This window comes from Ambystoma mexicanum, chromosome 2p, assembly GCF_040938575.1.
Source record: "Ambystoma mexicanum isolate Mex_15411 chromosome 2p, UKY_AmexF1_1, whole genome shotgun sequence".
In the NCBI taxonomy this organism is placed as follows: domain Eukaryota; kingdom Metazoa; phylum Chordata; class Amphibia; order Caudata; family Ambystomatidae; genus Ambystoma; species Ambystoma mexicanum.
Window position 1 is genome coordinate 1,138,606,613 of NC_090923.1, and position 21,634 is coordinate 1,138,628,246.

General features: G+C 46.2%; 1 protein-coding gene across 2 annotated transcripts in view; it reads left to right on the top strand.

The window, feature by feature from the left end:
- The window catches only part of LOC138567224 (5'-3' exonuclease PLD3-like), a 323,411-nt gene that overhangs the window by 131,745 nt on the left and 170,032 nt on the right, over positions 1–21,634 (top strand). For both annotated transcript variants that reach the window (XM_069645213.1, XM_069645212.1), the window contains 2 exons: positions 14,926–15,109; positions 16,151–16,265. In XM_069645213.1, the coding sequence (XP_069501314.1) occupies positions 14,926–15,109; positions 16,151–16,265 (299 nt within the window). The remainder of the gene's footprint in view (positions 1–14,925; positions 15,110–16,150; positions 16,266–21,634) is intronic.

Here is a 21,634-nt window from a genome sequence, read left to right on the forward strand (position 1 = left end):
GGTATAAACACCCTAATGGGTCCTCTCTCAGCAACTGCATTTGAGAACTTATTAACGGCAAACTCTCATCTGGTCATTGCGCTGGCTCTACAACCAGCAATTTATGGTTGTTATACATGTAGTCTCGGTTGCAAACGTTTTACAATCTCAGTATACCCCCACTCTTAACAGTAAAGGTATTCTCCTGATTAGAACAGGACATCCGGACATGGCACATCATGTGTCACTTCCTGAAGTGCTATGACTTAATGACGACATGACACCCTAATGTGACTTCACATAACAATCAAAGCAAGATCCCGTTTTACCAAGACCGGTTTACTGAATTCTAACTCGCGGTTTACTACACAGTTCCAATATAGTCAAAGTTTGCACAATTGCAGTCCAAGCCTAGTGTGCACAATCTCAGTATAAACCCACATTGACATCTCTGTACACAGCCAGTTAAACACTAAATTTTCTCACAATTTTCACAATCCTGGTGTATTCCCACCTGGACAACCACAGCATACTTCCAGTTTAAATACCCTAATATATATATTCAATAAAAAAAGTTAGTTAATGATCAGTTAAGGTAAAAAAAAAGTATTGCAACAAAACCCTGGAAATTCAACTAAAGCCACCTTTACGTCGCACCCCCTGTTGCGCAGCCTATGACCAAAATGATGACATCACTGGTGACGGCTCTACACTCGCCAGCGACAAGAGTTGAACTCCTGCACACGGACACAGTTTTCATCCGGTTTATGGATGGTCCTTCGTTCGCAGACCCTGTCCTTGGACAGCCGGTGCGGTCTCAATGCTGGACTCGCTTATCTCCAAGACGCCGCAGCGCCCTGCTTCTGCCCCTACTTTGGGACTCACTTTGTCCTCTATTGCCATCTAACTCCTTCTGCCTTTAATCTCGCCCAGGTTGGTGGGATCTGACTCCTGAGGACAGTGGGCCTCCTCCATCTTTCAACCCTTCATACTTATAATTAATGTATCATCTTTTAACAAACTGCTACAAATGAAAGCTTATGAAGTAGTTCTATTCTGTATGTGTAGCTGTTGACTACCTTTCACAATGTACTCATTCTTATGAACTTTTTTAAAATGCGAAAATCACATATGTAGAAACGTAAGGGTGGTCTACATATGTGCAAATACCTAGAGTGATCTTATGTCTGATGCCTTCAGTTAAATAATCATTGTTGTCATATAGGATGTTATTAGTGATGGCACCAGTGATGCCATCAGTGAAGTCATATATGATGGTATTGGTGATGTAGCCAATGATGTCACCTTTGACATCATTGTGCTCATAGGCTGCGCAACGGGCGCAAAGTTAAGGTGGCTTTAGCTGAATTTTAAGGGTTTTTTTGCAATATGTTTTTTACCTGAAACTGATCATTAACTAAAGTTTTTCATTGAATTTCAAGGGTTTTGTTATACCATAGATTTTTTGGCTGTGCCAACTCTATATTTTAAAACACTTGCAACCTATCGCTCAAAGATGTTTGTCAATCACAGACTGCTTTTGACCTGTTTTGAGGGGAGAAAAGTCGCTCAGTAAATGAACATATATCTTAAAGTGAAATATACAATGTAGTTCAATTGACCTTCCCCTTGGAAGAAAGTGTGCTGGACAAGATAGCATTGACCATTAAAAAAGTTATAAACGACAGAAAAATGTACTTGAGGGAGGAACTGTACTAAACTGCTAAATAGCATCTATCTTGAAATCCAAGCCTGGATGGCCACCAATGGCCTTTGCCTCAATGATGATAAGACCAAGTTAATGATCGTGGGTTCGCTGGCACGTCTGAATAAACTCAACACCAGATACTCTTCTTTCATCATTGATGGCAACATAATCAACGTCTCTAAAGAGATAAAAACTTTGGGGGTCTACCTCGACTCAACTTTCTCTTAAAAAACAGGTCAACAGTGTTGTATCCTCCATGGCCTATACTAATAAACTGATCTACAGTTGTAAATCTTACCTATCCACAAGCAAGTGCTTAACGTTGGCCAGAGCACTTGCTCTATCAAAAATCGATTACTGCAATACACTCTTCCTTTGCTCCTCCGAATGCAACCTAAACAAACTCCAGGTACTCCAAAGCTGCACTCAATGTCCAGAGATCATGCCACATTTCCACCCACAGACACAATGCCAAATGGCTACCCATCCGAGATAGAATCATTCTACGCACCCTGGCCATCACACACAAATGCATTACAAACTCTGCCCCGAAATACCTGGCAGACAAAATCTGCATTCACCAACCCACAAGTACTACAAATCCTCGCAGTCCCACAACTTAGTGGTCCCAAGATACAATCTAAAAACAGCAGGAGGAGCCAGCTTCCCTGTTCAAGCTGCCAAACGCTGGAACTCTTTACCCATCCCCCTCAGACACAAACCCTCATTCCTTACTTTTAAAGCCAGTACAAAAAACTGGCTGAGCAACAAGCCTCCTCCGTAAAATGTACTCGCTTTCCAACCAGCCTAGATGCCTTGGCTTAGCCTCCGCAGCTCATTACTGTACTTTCCTTCCTGTGTCTTACTGCTCAACCCACCTGTAACCAGGGTCCATCTGTTGATGATATTCTGTATGCCTGTCTATGACTGTAACCTTTAAATTTCTCAAGCGCCCAGTTACCTCAGGGTTTAGCGCGCGATACAAATATTAAACAAATACAAAAGAAATATGCTTGCAAGTATAAAAGGTGTTCACCTTTTAAACTCTGCAATCTGTAGTCAAATATTCCCTGGAAAACAAAATATATTTTATGCAGTTTGAGTTGGGTTAGGGTGAGTGGGCGGGGTGGAGAGGGTGCATGTTGGGTGGATGGAGGTAGAGTATAGGGTAGCGTGGGTGGGTGGGGGTAGAGAGGGTGGCGGTAGGGTGAGAGGGTGGCGGTAGGGTGAGAGGGTGCGGGTACACTGGGTGGAGTATGGTGGGTGGGGGAATTGAGAGCATGTTAGGGTGGGTGAAGTTAGAAGGGGGTAGGATGTGTTGGATATAAAGGGTCGGGGTACGGTGGACGGGTAGAGACAGTGGGGGTAGGATGCATGGGTGAGGGTGGGTGGTCGAACGAGCGTGGGGCAGGATGGGTGAGTGGAGGTACAGAGGAAGGGGTAGATGGGGGTGAATCAGGGTAGAGAGGGTGCTGGTAGGGCAGGTGGGAGTAGAGAGGATGGGTGTAGGTTGACTGGACAAACATTTCAAAAGAATAAATGTAAATACCTCTGGCTTAACTCATTTCCTTTGCTATCCGCCCTAATGTTATAAACACAGAATGATATTTTCTATGCGATTGTCAATCCATTCTCTTCTAATATATGTATATGCTATTGGACTGCGGAACAGGCAGAGTTAAGCCAGTCCTGAGTTCCACAAAGCATTGTATTTCCAGGGTTTAGTTGCAATAAGTTTCTCACCTTATCCGCCCTAATGATATATCCTCATAATGCCATTTTTCTCTGTGATTGTCAATCCATTCCCTTCTAAAATATGTCCTCATGGGCTTTGCAACAAGAACACGACAAGTTAAGCCGGTCCTGAGTTCCCCAATGCGTCCAGTATGCACGGCATTTGATGTCATCAGTGATGTAATTAGTGATGCCACCAGTATAGTTGTGGCCGTAGTTGGTCATATAGGTGTGTCCATGGTATGGTTACAAACAGTGGACACAGCCATAGGCTAGGCCTCCAGTCATCTGGACACTGGCCATGGCCACAGTAATATGTGCACAGTGATTATGTAATGAACTAGCTGTTTCTGGCCCGGCATAACATAAACCATTCTAGCATATCTTAAAGGTCAATATCCGTCAATATTTCATAGTGTCACTTTTGTTCCCCATCTTAAATATCGGAATTAACCACCGATGGCTTACAGGAAGGGGGGGGGCGTAGGTTCATGTGGCTTATAAATGGTCATTAAATAGGCTAACCTATAGGAAACTGTCTTCTTTTGAATTTGAAAGGCATATTTTTATCAGATGGAATGAGAGGTATGCGCGGTATAAGAACAGTATCTAAGTTTAGCCCATCGATTACAGAGGCCTCTTTGAGGTGTCTTTGGAGACACATAATTGTCAAGTGCCTGTAATGGCATAAAATTGGATAGTAGCATAATTACAGCACCTACTTTCAGTTTGAGCTTGTAAGTAGGCATTTGTGCTACAGAGTTTCACTCTTTAGAGACTGAAATGTTGAGCCACTAATTAACTGTTCATTGACACTGGAGCCACCATTTCCTGTGTGAAGAGAAGTGGGGGTGGAATGAAGTAACTTGAAATTATTCTGTATGTTTGTGATAGTAGAAGGTGAAGGTAACCACGTAGAACCGAGCTCATTCCGTTTGTTAAAATGATCGCTGTTGTAGAAGTGGAAGTCCACACAGAGGTGCACTTTGCTATTTGGACAGCAGAGGGCATCTTAACACTGAGAAACTGCATCAGCTGAGTACGGAAACATATCTAAGCGGTGTGCATTATAAATTGATTCATGTGGTTATTGGGCTTACAAAATGCAATAAGCATCATATTGGTATAGACCTTTAGATATGGTAAGAACTGGATCATTTGCGCTTTTCTGAATGCTAAAAAAAACAATTAGTTATAGACATATTTCTGAAATACAATTATTTACAGTTGTAGTACACATGTTGTTTTTTTACTCTCATAAGTAGTACATTGTATGCACTCTGTTTGATACATTTGTGTGTGGTACACTGTTGTCTTCACATATAATAATCAGTGGGAAAAAGTCCAAGGTGGATTGAAAAAACCCATACACTGTCTAATGTTTACATGCCAACATGCATTCAGAAAATCCATGATATAAGTTTATACAGTTTATTAGACCACTCTTTTAGTTTTACTCATTGCTTTTTTCTTTGGACTACTGAGCAGCTCAGACATTGTCCACGATGTCTGACCACAGCAGTAGCAGTCTCGACCCCTCCCTCTTACCCCAACCTGCAAAAAAGTGTGCGGAATGAAAGAAACTGCAGACAGTTGCAGTTACTTCATGCTGGAGGAGCACTATTCAAGGAAGCAGATGGCACAGGTGCAGTGCTGTGGTCCCATTTTATTGCAGAGAAAGTTTAGAACAAATAAACCTTTAACCTCAGATTAACCTTAAACCCTCCACAAGACTAACTTTCTACATGGACCAGTGCACCAAAGCAATGTATTTGTAGTGGAGCGCAAGAAAGGAATTTGTCCAGACTTTAATTTCACCAAAACAGAGGAACATTGCATGATGTGGATTAAGAAGAAAAGGGGAAAGAGTTCATTGTAATTGTTTATTTATAACGTGCTTAATACCCAGAGGTTTCCAAGCACAGACCTGGGGATCGAACCTATGTTGCTCCTCATTGTCTTGCTTCCAAGGCGAGCGTTTTGCCCCTTGGCTGTCTTCCCGAGACAAACATGTAGATCATCAACATGTAAATCTGAAAGAGGGAGAACAATAGTTTGATAAAGCAGGCTCTGAATCACAGGACAAATGCACTCTTGAGTTTCCACTGCAAATAAACCTGTAAGTATTTGTCACCAAATAAAAAGTTATCCCTTAAGAAAATGACTGTGTAGCGCAGCATATAATCTTAATTAAAAATCTAATTTGTAATCTTCAGCAACAAAAAATCAATGAATATAGCTTACACACACTAACCTGCAAATGAACATTTTTATAGGTAAATATTTACTGACACGTTTGCTCAATGCAAAAGATCCACATATTTTCATATTAGACACTGAGTCAGCATGCGCACAGTGTGATTTCTGCAAACAGAATGGCAAAAGTCTACAAAACGGTGCCTATGAAACTTTCAAAAATCATTTGCACAAAAAGAGGGCTTTAGTAAGCAAACAACTAAAATGTCTGACACATTTTCACGGCAACCTATCACAGGCAAGTGCACAATTGCAACAGCAACACCAACCAATTGCAAACACCAAAACACATACATCATGCATGCCCTACCTCTTCTATTAGTAGAAATTCAAATTAGGAGTCATTTCCCTGCAAACGGTGAAGGGCTGCACATATCATAGCTTAAAACTGTGTATCTTGCTGACTGGAGACAGTTGTACTCCAAATGTGTTGAAATACTACATTCTGTGCACCCCAAAACAGTCCTTTTAAGGACTACCTATTACATACATATACCAACATATAATAACATCCCAAACCTTTTGTAAACATCTTTTTATAAATGCGGCTATTGCACATGCGGCTATGAGCACCTTCTTATAGCTGCGGATACAAGTACATTTTTGACATACTCAAACACACACATTGCCAAGGATTCAATGTGCAAATGACATAAGGGTAGGGGTGAGGGCAGGAAATGAGAAAAACATGTAACATCCCCCTACAACACTCGTAATTTCCGTAATGCAGTTTCAGTTGAAATGTCGGCAAGCCACGATTATACCCCAGGTTATAGCTGGCACGATGCTGAATACCCACTGTGAGACAGGCATGGTATCAAGAGAGATGCAGACTCGAGTGTTAGTTTCAAAACCTTTTATTTACTATAATGCAGGGGTTGGTATAATACCTAACTGGCCCTAAATATAAAGGGATGGTTCCCCTCAACTGATGTTTCTAAGGACCGCTGATGTCCGAAAGTCCAAAACCAAAATCCGTCTGTCTAAACCTATGCTTGCCCTCACTCTCTGATCAAATGTGGTAGGAAGTCTCTATAAAGAAAATAAATGGTGATTAAATAATACGTAAATATACCAAGGATGGTTTCAGGTGCTGGTGTCTTAGGTGGGGCTTGGCTAGTATCATCAAAGTTCAGCATTCCGTTCAAACAACTCCCAATGTCTTTAGTTCGTGGGGATCACCTTCCCCAAGTTCCAATCCTTCCAAGTTTCAGACCAAACAAACAGTTTCTTCCAGGCTTCTCAGGGTTCCCTTCCCCAAGATTATGCCTCCTTGTTTCACCAAATAAGGGTTCACCTTTGTTGGGTCTCTCAGGGTTTCCTTCCCCCAAGCTCAGGCCCTTTCAGTTCCAAGCACGAAATTCCACTTGTCAAGATGTGCCCTCTTATTTACAGTTCCTTTCACACACAACCTTCTCATGGGGTAATATGAGAGACTTTCAAAAAATGCTAGGTTCTTTGCTCCTCTTAAGCGTCACCATTCTGATCGTTGGCCCCTCTCTGGATTTCTTGGACTTTCTTCTATCCTTTCTTCTTTTAGGTGCTTCCTGCACCCCTTTGTTATCTTCTACTCAGGGCCGTCATTTAGGGGTTGCCAGGGGTCGCAGCTGTGAACCCTAAGGTCTCCCTTGCTACCCCTAAAAAACATGTTTTTGTTTAATGCAACCTCCTGGGCTGTGGGCAGCACATGTGGCTCTTTGCTTCTGGAGTGGCTGGCTTTCTTGTTCAGGCCTCTTAAAAAAAAAAAGAAAAAGCAGTGACTCTAAATAAGAAGGAATAGGAATAACAAATAATTTGTCTTTCTAGAATTCTATACAATAACCAGGCATACTTCAGGGGGTGAGCCACTGATTTACTCTGTTCTTAAACAACTCAACTCATTTTTTCATTCTTCTGAAGTCGATAAATGAGCACCAACACAGGTTGGGTGATATTGTATGAATATTTGTTTTACATAAAGCGCTTAAGCGTAAGTGCTATATAAGAACACATCATTATCATTTGGCCATGGACGTCTGCTTGCATTCACAGGAATTTGGTAATATGGGCCTATACACACTGATCTTAACAATACATATGGTGATCCATTCTTGTATGAAATGTACATCACATTATAGTGATATCGTGACCATATGTTTCATAGTTTATTTAATAACAATGCTATGTGATGGAACTTCCTGTTTTGTCAAGGGGTGAAAGGTCGTGATCCATCACTTCCTGTGATATCACTTTGAGTTGGGGTCAAATGACTTGACTTTCTGTGTTGTCATCAGAGGTCAAGGTTCGTGTGATGTCACTTCCACTACCCCTGACATTATGGTGAAAACACGTCCCTGCTTCTACTTTGCAGTGCACACTTGCACCTTCTTTGTCTTTCTCTTCTCTCGCCTTGCTGTGCCCCTGGCACCTTCCTTTGGGTTCACTTTCTCTTCACTGTGCCTCTTGCACATTCACTTCTTTGCTTTTGTGCACGATTGCATCTGTCCTTTTCCTTTCCGTACTCTTGCACACTTGTTCGCTCTCCGGTGCTCACTTGCACCTTTCCTTCACTTTCTTGCCACTTGCACCCTTCTTATTTACTTTCAAGTCTTTTTGCTTCTTTTCCGCTCCCTTTAGCGATTCGGTGTCCACTGGCACCATTCCTTAACTTTTGGGTCACTTGCACCCTTCTTATCTACTTTAAAGTCCTTTATTTCCTTTCTGTTATCTTTCTTGCTTTCCATTTCGTGCCACTTGCAAACTGTGTCTTTCTCCCTTCCTGCTCCAGCTAGCCGCACGCTCCTGAGTTTCAATCGCTTTCAGGCTTGAAACTAACCAGGGAAGCATTGTGCTGGTGAGCGGTCCTCTCCGGGCATATGGGATCGAGGTCTGGGTCTCACCACCTGTCCCTCAAACCCCTTGGTACCGGCACACGTCCCAAGAGAAATAGCACTTCTCCACACGCCGCCAGCAGGACATGGGCTGCCTCAATCTGGCTCCCTGGAGACATGGCTCCCTAGCCACGCTGCAGCCCCCCACAAGCACCGGGCCAGCGTCTCGGTATGCCGCCATCCTTCGGTACCTCCAGGCTTCTCTCCCTTCAGCTCCCTGCTCTTTGGCTTATCGGCTTCGTTCCAGTACACAGCTCACTCCCTTGATTGTGCAAAACTACACCTTTTATACTTAAAACAAGAGCCGAGTGGAGTCGGGTGTGCGTAGTAGTGTGAAATGCCTGAGCCTATTAATGGGACAACCTAATGGTAGTAGGTGGCCGTCTTCCTTTTGTTTCTCAAGTGTTTCGCGCAGGTAATCCTCAGTACTCTCAGTTGCCTCTTCTTCCCAGTATTTGTCGGAAATGGGGAGGGGGAGATGGAATGGGATTGCAAATATCCCATGAAAGCTGAGGAAGGGGTTTCAGATGGAAAATATGGAGAGGGGGAGTTGAATTGGGATTGATGGTTAAGTTACTTCTATTTACCAGAATACTTTTGGGAGTTCGAAAGCTGAGATAGGAACATTCTCTAGCCTTGATCTACTTAACTCTTTTCCTCCTCTCACTTGGGCGATGAATAATGGGCTTTGAATTTGGAGTAATAAGACCTGGATCAGGGCTAAGAGTCAGAATACCCCATAAAGGCTTCCTCCTCTTATTGTCCCGTGGGAATACTGCGTCTTGCCTTTGGGACTTCCCACTCCATTCCTTGAAGGTTCTCCACCCTTGTTGATCCTCCCTTGCTTGTCCGCCCCCAGGGTTGGGATCCAAACGTGATGGCCCACCCCTGGCCACCTGAGTAGGAGATCCCCAGGGAGTGAATGTGAGAATGTCCTCAGGTTTCTCACACGACGTGTATCCCAACAACCAATAAAACAAGTCGTTTCTGTTTTAACAAAACCAAGGCTATCAGGGAAAAAGAGCAGAAAGAAAATGCTTCCCTGCCCTCCCGGCCCCCCACATCTGTTCCAACTCCACCCCCCTGCCCCCCAACTCCCATAATGGCCTCCTCACCTCACCTGCCCTCACCCATTTCCCCCTACAACACTTGTTTCTGTGAACCAGTTTCAGTTGAAGTGTCGGTTAGCCGCAGTTATACCCCAGGTTATAGCCAAGGGCATGTGACAAATGTTTGAGCCTTGTGTTGCAAACCACTTCCCTCATCCCTAAAATCTACCCCCTCTTAATACCCTATCTCACCTCCTTTTTCATCACCTTTCTTTCCGCATCCACCTTCCCCACTCCTTTTAAGCATGCTACTATCGTCCCCATTCTCAAAAGCCCTTCTGCTAATCCCCATCTTGCATCCAATTATCGCCCCATCCCCCTTCTACCCTTCCTCTCAACTTCTAGAACGCATAGTCTATTCTCAACTCTCTACCTTCATCTCCAACCATTCTATCCCCCCCACCACCCAATCGGGACTCCACCCTCTTCACTCCACGGAAACTGCTCTCACCTCTGTTCTCAACTCTCTCCTCTCTGCCCGCTACTCTAAGCATGTCTCTATTCTTATCATGCTGGACCTCTCTGCTGCCTTTTGATACTGTTGACCACCCTCTACTCCTTGGCTCTCTCTCTTCATTTGGCCTTAAAGACTCCGTTCTCAATTGGTTCTCCTCCTATTTCTCTAACTGCACCTTTTCAGTCTCCTGGGTTGGCTGCACCTCCCCTATCTTTCCTCTCAACCACGGCATTCCCCAAGGTTCTGTCCTTAGACCCTTTCTCTTCTCACTCTATACTTCCATCCTAGCTCCCATTATCTCTTCCTTTTAGTGTCTCACACCATTTCTATGCTGATGATACCCAGCTCTTCCTTTCTTTCGCCTACTTCTCTCCTGACATCCACCATAAGCTTTCTTCTTGCGTCTCTGCTATTAAATATTGGATGTCCTCTCACTTCCTTACTCTTAACGCAGATAAAACTGAGATCCTATTCTTCCCTGCCAACACTCTTCCTGCTCCCTCCCCTCCTTCTTTTATTCTCTTTCCCCCTTCCCAACTCCCCTTCTCTCCCCATGCCCGCAATCTTGGTCTCCACATTGACCCCCACCTCTCTTTCTCACCACATTTCTCTCACTGCCAGATCTTGCTGCTTCCACCTCTACAACATCCGTAAAATGCGTCCTTTCCTAACCTTTCACGCTACTAAACTCCTAATCTCCTCCCATATCTTCTCCAGACTCTTCTACTGCTCCACTCTTTTCTTTGGACTCTCTTCCTCTCACCTCTCCCCTCTCTAATCTATCTAGCACTCTTCCATCCGCTCCCTCTGCCTTCTCTTGCCTCACGATTTCATCTCCTCTTCTCTTAACTCACTAGGTTGGCTTCCATTTCATTCCCAGCTCAAATTTCACTTCCTCTGTCTAGTCTTCAAAGCCCGCTATTTTCTTGCCCCTCACTACCTATCCTCCCTTCTCACTTTATATACTCCTTCTCGTTCTCTCCGTTCTGCGGATCACTTCCTTCTCTCTCCTCCTCCACCCTGTGCCCCTTCCCGCTTCCGCTCCTTCCAACTTCTCGCTCCTTTCCATTGGAACCGCCTACCCCTCCCCGTCCGCTCTATTACCTCCTACCCTTCATTTCGCACTTCTCTAAAATCCTATCTCTTACACTCGCCACCCTAGCATCTTTTTGCTTCCTCTCTCACCACTGAAGCCACCTCCACCCACTCATCCTACCCCCTCTCTCACTTTGGTCCCTCTCCACTTGCGCTCAACCTCATCAATAATGTACATTGTTCATTGTACTGTTTTCTGGTTTAGATTTAATGTCATGTATTGCTTGTTGTATTTGCTTGTTCCTCATGTAAAGCGCTTTGGATTAAAGCGCTATATAAATTAAAATAAATACAAATATAAAACTCCCAAATTTCGCTTGGTGTCCTCTTGCCTCACACCCACCCCTAGACCATTGACATTTGCCTGTTTTTCATCTGCAAATGACTTTTTTCAGCATTCTATTTTCCGATGCCCTTGGCTATAACCTGGGGTATAGCCGCAGCTATATCTCGCATCGAGAATAAAAAAAGATAGCGGATGTTTCATTTCTAAACACCCGTTTTCCTGGCAATTTATCCCAGATATAGCTATCTGTTTTGGAGAAGGGGTGGCCCCTTTTTCATCAAATAACCACAAACCACAAAAGGGTCACTGGTCAACGCTTTGCTTTTTTGTGTGCAAACTGTCAGCCAAATCCGTTGCATGAGTCAAAAGTTATTAACAATTCATTTATTCAATTTCCTATGTAACTCAGTTTTACCTTAACTATAGGGCGGCAACCACCACCCTATAATATATTTGTGCTTTTTACACAATTACATTTTATTCCCAGTTTTACAATCCAACTACAAATGCTAGTTTGGCAATGCCAGTGTACTCCCATTTGACCCGCGGTGCTTCCAGCTGGACTAGTACGATCCTAGTGTGCACAGTTCAATCCGAATATAGTCCCTGTAAAACATTATTTTCTCAGTTTCATAACCCAGTGTATCCCAATTGTTCAGTGCTGTCTGTAGAATCATAGTTTACTCCCAGTTTGACATTCCCAGTCCTTATCTTCACAGTTTATAGAAAACAAGAAAGGCGCCCCATACTAGGTATGTCCATGAGAGGAATTAAATCCACAGACACCATGCGTTTCGCCCTCTGGGTGCTTTTTCAAGGTAACAGCCGGTAGGTTATCAGGATTTCAAGAATCGTTACCATCCCACAAGATTAGACACCTGTAGAAGTGGTGAGCCATACAAAAAAATGAAAACCGACTGTCTGGTATGTATTGTCTGGGGGTTGCAATTTACAGGTCTGAGCAAAACAGTATGAAAGAATAGTTGGAAGGAAAATGCACAAATTCGCCGGGAAATAATTGCTTGAGAATAAAACCTGTCCAGATAGACAATAAAAGCAGACAACAAAAGCGGCGCTCTTGCTAGGAAGAGCTGGATCAGTGTCTCGCAAGCATCCTAGTCATGTAAAATGAGCTCTGCACAGGGGTGCACTGGCATCTTAAGGTTGGAGGCTGTTATGGGGGTCAACCTGTTTAATCCCAAACAACCTTGGTGGGCAACTAGAGATCTCGGTTGGTATGGAGTGCAGGGGCATGTTTAAAAATTCTGGTCTTTAATTTCCACTTGGAACTGCCCACATGTTCCTTGCAACAGGGGCAGACCAAAACACGTGATGAACGTCAACGGGCAGTTAATACGGCTTGAGGATTCCCTTAATTTAACAACCTCTGGATCCTGCACTGAAAAACCCAAATCTGCTCCAAAAATCACACAGGGAGAGCTGCCATTGTGGACGCACTGCTTGGCCATAATGGCAAGTGAGGCCCGGGACCCCTCATGCTGGCCTTCCATGTACGAGGAAACAAGAGTGCCTTCAACCACAGAAGGTGAACACTGCTTCTCTATTGGAGCCTCAGTAGCAAACTGCAATCTATATATGCATGATGCTTTCTGTACATCAGCAATTAACCAAATGGATCTTTGCTGCAGTTGATTAACACTCTAAGTGATCGAACCAGAATACAAAATTTGCCAAAAATGTTAGAGCCCTTCTACTGAGAACAAGGCAAAGTAACTCTATGGGTTGTTTTACACACCAGCAAGTGTCCACCAGAGGAGATATACCCGTTTGCATATTAGCCTGCTTCCGCTCACAAAGAAAGTCCAGTTGGAAATTCCAGGCTATTCCACTCAGAACAAGAGTACCACCAGCAAGCCCAGCCCTCTGTTCCTTTTCTTAATGTCAGACATCCAAGAGGTGCAGCTGTGGTGCGGTGTTCTAGGCACAGAGCAAGGGATCCAAGGGTTTTGGCCCGGTGAAACTGTTTTTACTGTATATTCGTTATGCTTAATATATATTTTGTAATTCTAATCCATGGTTTGGATTGCCATTAACAAGTATGGGTGAAACATCAAGGATTTAAAATGTCAGATGGCTAAGTTTCTTGCACTCCTTCACGTTTTTCCTTAGGCCTCTTGTTTCACTGTAAGTGTGTATGGGTTGGGTAATCGAGACGCGGACCCCTTCCTTTCTGTGTAGAAAGTCCATTGCACCTCAAAAATGCCATGCAACTGGCTGCAACGTGTGTCTGGAGTTGCTGTGGTTCTCTTGTTCAGAAAATGATGCCAAGCGTTTCAGGGCTGGGCTGACCCTTTGGGTAGAATCACACTGATTTTCAAAATTGGAGCCCTCCGAAGTGAGTCCCAGTACATAGAACACAATATTTTAGCTTTTGACAATTCTCAGTTGAGGGCTTCTGACACCCATTTGTGTTTTTAATCCAGATTAGAGGACAGATTAGAGGACAGATTAGAAGACATAGAGGTTGCAGATAGATCTCTGCAACAGGTGTACCAATGACTGTGCTATTTTACTGGGTTACAAAGCTATGTGCATCGCTCCAACAGGCACATTAACCATGGAGGTATGTGTTATCTGCACGTCTCAGCGGGGCATCATGATAACAAAGCTCAATGGAAGCGGTGTTAACCGCAGCAGTCTTTGTGTAATGTGCAGTGCATTGGTTTTAACCCGGGGAAGCATGCTCAGTAGTAAGAGCACCCACTCCAGAGTCTGTGTAACTTGTAGATAGTGGGTTCAGATTCTGGTCCAATAAACTAGTGCTTAATGCACTCACAACAGGGACCTCAATGTAAAATTCAGCCAATCGATCAAAAGGGAGAAGCCTAGAGCAAGAGCACTGTATGAATCGATCAGGCCTCAGCTTTGTGCTTGACAAATCTAATACGCACACACACCCTCTTGTCTCGGCATTCTGAGTAATATCCTCTTGAGCGCCTCAGAATTCACTGTGCCAGATTTGGGGGAAGAGCTGCCTCTCTTGCGGTTTTCAAAATCTAGAATAAGAACCAAAATAACACTGAGAACCTATGATGCCATTTTGCATTTCCAAAACTGCAGCGGTATCTGTGCATTCATCCACTCCCCTTCACTTCCAACCCTGCAGGCTCCACTTCGATAGGAGTTCTCTGAAACTCCCTTGCCTGGCCTATACCAGCAGACTCTGTGCTGCAGCCCTCCCGTGCATCTCCTCATTTGAATGGACAGACCATGCATTGCATACTTCTTTATCTTCATTATAAATTGGCTGTGGTGCAGTGTCTAATGCCCTCTGCAGTGTGGTGGTCTTTCTGCACATTACAAGTTACGTGCTACTTTTCTAATTGAGGGGCCATTCTTGAATAATTGGAGAATGTTTGCCATGTGGGCCATATTACCAGTCTAACCCGACTACCTTGTTTTGCTTACAGTTTTGTCCTTGTGGAGAGTATTCCGGTTGGTTTGACTTTTGACCCTGATCTACCAGTCCACCTGTCTATCTTCCAGTCCTGGATGGATCTAATGGCACAGGCTCACCACAGTGTGGACATCGCAGCCTTCTACTTCACTCTTCAAGGTGCTGATACTGCAGTGGAAGACCCTTCGACTGAAGAGGTAAGCTACCTGACTGGAGATGCTGAGATTAATCTCTGTGGAAAAAGCTTCAGACAGGTCAGAAATGTTCATGGATGACTCACATACTGACGCGTGATCCTGCAAAAAGGAGTTAGGTGGGTGCCAGCCTTACTAGCTGGCCAGTCTGAGACTTGGGCCACAAGCACTTCCTGTGTAAGTGTTGGAAAACTGGGCATGAGGTTGGGGGAAGATTTGGGGTGCATCCCCCAACTGGCCCATTGATGGAGTATAATGGAGACAGAGAATGGAAATCCCTAGATGTTCTTAGTGGGCACATCTGACCTTATGACCTCGATGAATCCATGGAAGGACACCAACAACTTTCCTTGGTATTAACAGTCTTCACTTTAACCACCCAATTTTGCGAAACCATTGACTTTGTGTTAAGTTTTGGAACGTGTCCCTCTCAGTAGGGTCCTTCAGAACGATGCCTTTTACAGAACGAGCTAGCCATTGCTTTCTCCTTTCTGCCATTTTTCCGAGGGTGTCCTTGAAATGGCTGAACTTGAAGCAAGACTTTTCTACTAGACACTTTTAGAGAGTCCGCTGCATACCTGTTTCCAGCGACTCCTCTTTGTGCTCTCGGTGTTCTGAAACACAATTTACATCTGTTAACTTCTGTGGGTACTATTAGGAGTGCACATATTTTATGTGGGTGTTTCCTGGCAGCAGTGTTGTGGCCACGTTGCCCTAGTGGACCTGTGCTTTGAGGAGCCAGATACCCTGTTGAGTCGCGCGAGTACACAAATGCCCCCAACTATATGCACAGCAGATTTGCAGGTGTAAAACATTGTGATGGGGAAGGGTGGTGGCAGAAGGGGTTAAGGCAGAGGTGTAAAGTAATGGGGATGATTCTGGTCCAGTGGTAAGTGTTGATGATGGAGGAACTGGTCATGGGCCACAAGAGCCTATTAGAGGAAATCAATCTGTTGTGAGACCTCACATTAGCACTTTAATGGAATCCTGGCTAAGAACAATGAAGGGGAAAGTGTATACTGTAACGATGTTGTTTAATTACAGGGCGAACAAGTGCTCCAGAATCTAATGGATTTACCTTCACGGGGGGTGAAGTTGAATATTGCTGTGAACGCCCCGCAGAATACAGACGTGGACACTGCAAGGCTGGCAGAGAAAGGTAGGAGTTCTTTGGCTTCCAGTGCAGAGGTGGGAGCGAGTGTGGACCAGGGATTAACTGCCATTGCTTCCTTTTAAGAGGTATTGGCTGTGAAACCATGGTCAACATGTTCTCACATTTCCACTGCCCTAATGAGGCTTTCATTTGTATCAATACGTCGGAGAGAGGGAACCGGTTCTGAGAGACCCAGAGGTTGAAAATCTCACTTAGGTTTCCTTCTGTGTGGTCTGTATTTAGGGATGAGGAGTGGAGGGGAGTCTGTCTACAGGAAGATTGTTTTAAGCCATACACGTTGGCAGTTCTTAAAAGTTAATGGAAGCCTGACTCTGCTCTGCTGTTGCACAATAAGGTGCAAAAAGGTTGCCATTGTTCTGGCGTAATGCCCCAGGCGTTATTGGAGGATTTTTAAGTTGAGCTGCAGGCCAAGAGAAACAGGACAGGAAGTTGCAAAGCAGGTTATGAAGTTCTGTGGAAATTGATGTAAAAATCTTCTCAATATTTTGGAGACAGACCTGTGACACCCCTTCCTTCGCCCTGGAACCCTAACCCACTGGAAACCTGCACAATTGTGGCACAAAAGGCTGTTCAAACACCTTCATTATTCTGAAATATTCCATTCCTGACACCTGCCACTTTTTGCTTCCACTCAAGGGAATTGACTCGTATTCATTATCTTCTCTTTGCTTATGGCTCACAGCTGCAAGTGTTATCTATGGGTCCTCTCCAGTGGGTTAGGCCTAGAGTGCCATGTCACCTCAGCGCTAATTCACATGCTATGGCACAGGTCTGCCTCCTGTGGCTCTCCAGGTGTTTTGGACTAGGACACCTATGATCCCTCACCATCGACTATGCTGGCTAGGGCTTATAGAAGATGTAGTCTTAAAACATCTGAGGAGCCAAAGCAGGCAACCCCCCCTTTCCTATGGAAACAGTTTGACTGGCGGCTTTGGCGAGACAGGTGAGAAGTAATGGGGGAAATCTGCTCGGTCCCCTGTCCCCAATTACCTTCTGTCACAATTTCCCCTCCACCCACTACGCACACTCTCACACTGAAGCGGCACAAAGCAACCCAGTCCTGCAGGGAGTCAACGTCTAACAATGTTAAAAGATGTGGCCTGGCCTCCATAAGGAAGGTTTCACCACTTCATCTGTCGCAAAAGTCAACTGCTTCAAAATTCGGAATGATGGACTTCTCCTTGGTTATGGGAGGGTCGGTAAAGGAGGGTCGATCAAGTCCAATCTAAGTTTGTTGCTGCTGGAAATAGGGAGATACCTGAACATTGAATCTTTCCTAAATACAGCCTTTACTCTTGCCAAAAGGGATATTTTTGCAAACTGGAATAGGGACATCCACCAAAGCAGGGTGCGTGCAGAGAGGCTATGGATCGGGTGATGGCATGGGACAAAGTGGTGTTTAAAGAATGATCAGTGTTAACCATGGTAGGCCAGGAAAAATGTGTCTGGAGAGGGCATTTATGTAGATGACTGGAGCTTTCAAATTAACTTGACTTGCTGTCTGCTCTTGGCAAATACTCGTATGTCCCGTCCCCTTTCCTCCATCCTTGTGGGCGCCCCCCAAAATGGGGACGGTACCAGTACTTTTGGGCGTGAAAAATTGGGCTTCCCCTTTAAAAATGTAGTTTAGCACGGAGGAACGCCCATCGATGCCCTGGCGCCTCACATCAGTCCCTTTTTTTGCATGAACGGTGTTGGACCTGGTAGCTTTATGCTTGCTCCCCGTTTTATTTTTTGATTTTCTTCACCTCCCTTAAGTGCCCCGACTCCCCGGCACATGTCGGCTGCAGGAAGATTCATGAGCCTCGGACCCCCAAGCACTCATTCTTGAGTGCCTGGGGTCCGACCACCGCTGGATGCGTGCGCAGCATGCAGCGCTCTGTCACTCGGCATTGAAGAATCGTTGTCAAGTTGGAGGAAGATCTTCCATGCTTCTCCAGGACATCTTAAACTGTTAATCTCCACGACCCCACATCTAGACAAGGTAAGCCCTCTGTTTAGTACAGCTCCTCAGCACAGAGACTCCTTCCCAAAAGTTTCCACAGACAAGGATACCTTGGACTCCGGTTCTGGTAGGCCTGAGGCCTCTATGGCTACCGGCTCCCTAAGCCGAGGAATCAGGATCTCTATCTGGCGGTCCACAGAGGGGCGATCAAGTTTGTCGTCCCCAGGGCAAGGGATCATTGTTTTCTACCTCCATGAGTCAGTTCTTAGCATGATCCAGCACGACTACCAGCTCAACTGCTGAGGGCGCACAGCCTACCGGAGCCACCTCCGAGGTTGTGATCGGGGTAATATGACTACCGTCAGCAGGCCGAGGGCGTAGGGCCTTCCAGAACGAGCTCTGAGGTAGACGCTTCTGTTTTGGGCTCTGGGCCCAAGGCGTGTCCTCCCAGTCCGGGGCCAGCACGTGGCACGGGCCCGAAGGCTACTGAGGGTGTGGGGCAAGGCCCCAGGTTGTCAGATAAGCACATGGCAGAACCTTCTCAACTGTTAGCCATTGTGATTCGATCAGGGCATTCCCATGCTCTTGCCCATGGAGTGGGCCATGCAAGAAGATTCCAGTCTCCTTCACTCTCGAAGCGGCAGCGGTCTTTATGGTACAAGCGGTTGTTGGTCTCCTCAGGGATACGTTTACCGATTGCAGCCGTACGACTACACACCTCCTGCCTTGGCACATTGATCATGAACGGAGGCCCAGCGCCGCAGAGGGCCGGCCAACTCGGGACCCGGCAACTTGAGAGGACCGCTTATTTGAGCGCTTCCTCTTCCTCATGTGTTCCTCCGCCCCCCCGCACCCTACGATGATGGGGCTCCTCAAGGAAATAGTCAAGGAGGTGATCCTGCAGGTCTGTGCATCCTTGGCCTCCACCTCTGGGTCCTCCGCCTGTTCCTCCGGTGCCAGGGCCTGTGCCTCCACGGGTCTAGGCCTTGCAGGTTATCCAGACCCCTCCTCTTCCTTCTCCTGTACCACCAACGCCTTCCCCTCAGCAACCGTTGGATCTGTCTTCGGGTCCGGACCAAGGGGGGACCCCGCTGGAACCTGTTTGTCAGGGTCCGGACTCCCCTCACTCTGTACAAACGGGGCAGAGGGACGATGGCGGCGATGACACCCAGGACGACAAACCCTCAGCATCTGTAAAGACCTTTCATGACCGCCTTCAGGGCCATGCAGAGTTCTTGGGGGTGCCCCTGCCAGAGGAGTGCTAGCAGAGGTCTTGGGAAATTGCTCCATGAGCCGTTCAGGCATTCCACTTCAGAAGGAAGCCCTGCAGGTCGCCAGAAAGGTCTGGGAGAAGCTCAGGGCCAACGCCCCGATGAACAAAGAATTGGACAGCAGGTTCAGGCTGACTGATCGAGAGCAAGTCCTCCTGGCCTCCCACCCTCAGCTGCACTCTTGAGTGGTGGCTGCGGCATCGCTCTATTCTAAACCATAGTCTTCGTCTTCCTCTTTGGGAGCCACCTCCAGTTGTCTATTCAAGGAGGACAAGATCCTGGAGTCTTTGGGCAAACGATGCTACACCATCTCAGGGCTGCATTTGCGACAGGCTAATGCTGACGCCCTTTTAGCCGTGGCTTACCAGAAGCTGTGGCGAGAGCTTGGGGGAAGTTTCTACCTGACCTCCCCCTGGAGAGGCAAGCCTCCTTCTAGGCCGGTCTGGCGGATGCACAGGCTGTTGCGCAAGACCTCATGGAGTCTTCGGTCTCCCACATCCACACAGCCAGAAGAAGGTGGTGCCTGGGGGTCGAGATGAGAAGAACAGCGTGGATGCATGCCACACAATGTTCATCTGATGTGCAAGAGCGGATCTTGGATCTTCCCTTTGAGGGCGTGGACCTTTTTCATTTGTCCACCGATGACTAGTTGACAAAGAAGAAGACCTCTACACAAACCTCCAATTCATTGGCCATCCTGACTAAGCCAGGGCAGAAATCAGTCCCGCAATCTAAGGGCAGGGTTGACTTCAAACCCTGCGCTTTCACCGGCTTCAAGGGGTTTCGGGACCGCGGTGCACGGAGGCCTGACAGGTCGCCCAACGACAATAGGAGGAAGCAGCAGAGGTCTTTGCATGGGTTTTTCCACTCGCCTCCTCCACTCCCGCCTCAGACGCCAGAAGCAGTGACGTCATGGTCGGGGAACACAGCTCGCCTGTAGGGGGCCGGTTGGCTCTGTCCCAGGACAGCTGGAAGCGTTATTTCAAGAGTCCTTGGATCCTGTCTATAGTCTCCACAGGCTTCAGGCTTCCTTTTCCTCTACCATCCTATGCGCCTCTATGTCAGATAGGGTCCATGGCTCTTTTACGGGAGAACCTTTCTGGTTTGGAAATGCAGGCGTTTGAACCGGTTCCTCAGTCGGACAGGGGCTCCGGCTTTTACTCCAGTATCTTTGCAATACGCTAGAACAACCAGGCTGGCCTCAGGGTAGCCCTGGACCTTTCATTTCTCAACCTGTCTTTACCGCTTGAACACTTCAAGATGATTACTTCCGCGCACATAGCGGAATCTCTGTGTGCAGGGCACTGGATGTGTTCCCTAGACCTCAAGGATACGTACCTTCATGTCCCAATCTACTAGCTGCATCAGAAATTTCTGTCGTTCATGATCATGGCGTACCACTTCAAGGTGCTGCCTTTCGTCCTCAACTTGGCGCCTTGTGTGTTCACGAAGCTGATGAATGCGATGGCTGTCTCCTCCACCTGGAGGACCACCACTTGTATCCTTATCTGGAGGACTGGCTGGTCGTGGCCAGCTCTCCCAAGGGTAGGTACACTCCTGTCAATGGCTGGCAGATGTTCTTCTCCAGCTGGGCTTTTCCCTCAACCAGCGGAAGTCTCAGGTGATTCCCGCCCAGAAGCTGGTGTTTCTTGGAGTGTGTTGAGACATAGCGGTGCAGCGTGGGTTCCCCACGCCTGAGAGGCTCCTCTACCTCTGTGAAGCAGTAGGGCACTTTCTGGCCGACTCGTCCACCTTTGCATGGTGGTTCCAGCAGCTTCTGGGACTGATGGCTTCATGCCTGCTCACGGTTCAGCATGCCCGCCTCAAGATGAGGCGCCTCCAGCTTCACCTGGCGGCCAATTGGGACCAGGAGATGGGGGGTATTGGACGTGCAAGAATATTGTTTCTAGGCTCTGGGACCCAGTTCAGGCTGTACTATTCAAACCTAAGGACCTCTTTACCAAATGGATTTTTAAATTCTATGCCCGCAGTGTTTCCTAGCCTCCAGAAAAATTAGTTAACGGTTGCTGGTTGCAGCTCACCCATATATTGATTAACAATTTGCTGACCAGGCCTCCTCACCATGATTTAATTTTGTGAGTGGTTCCATACAGTTTCTCCTTAAGGTCCGGCTGGTC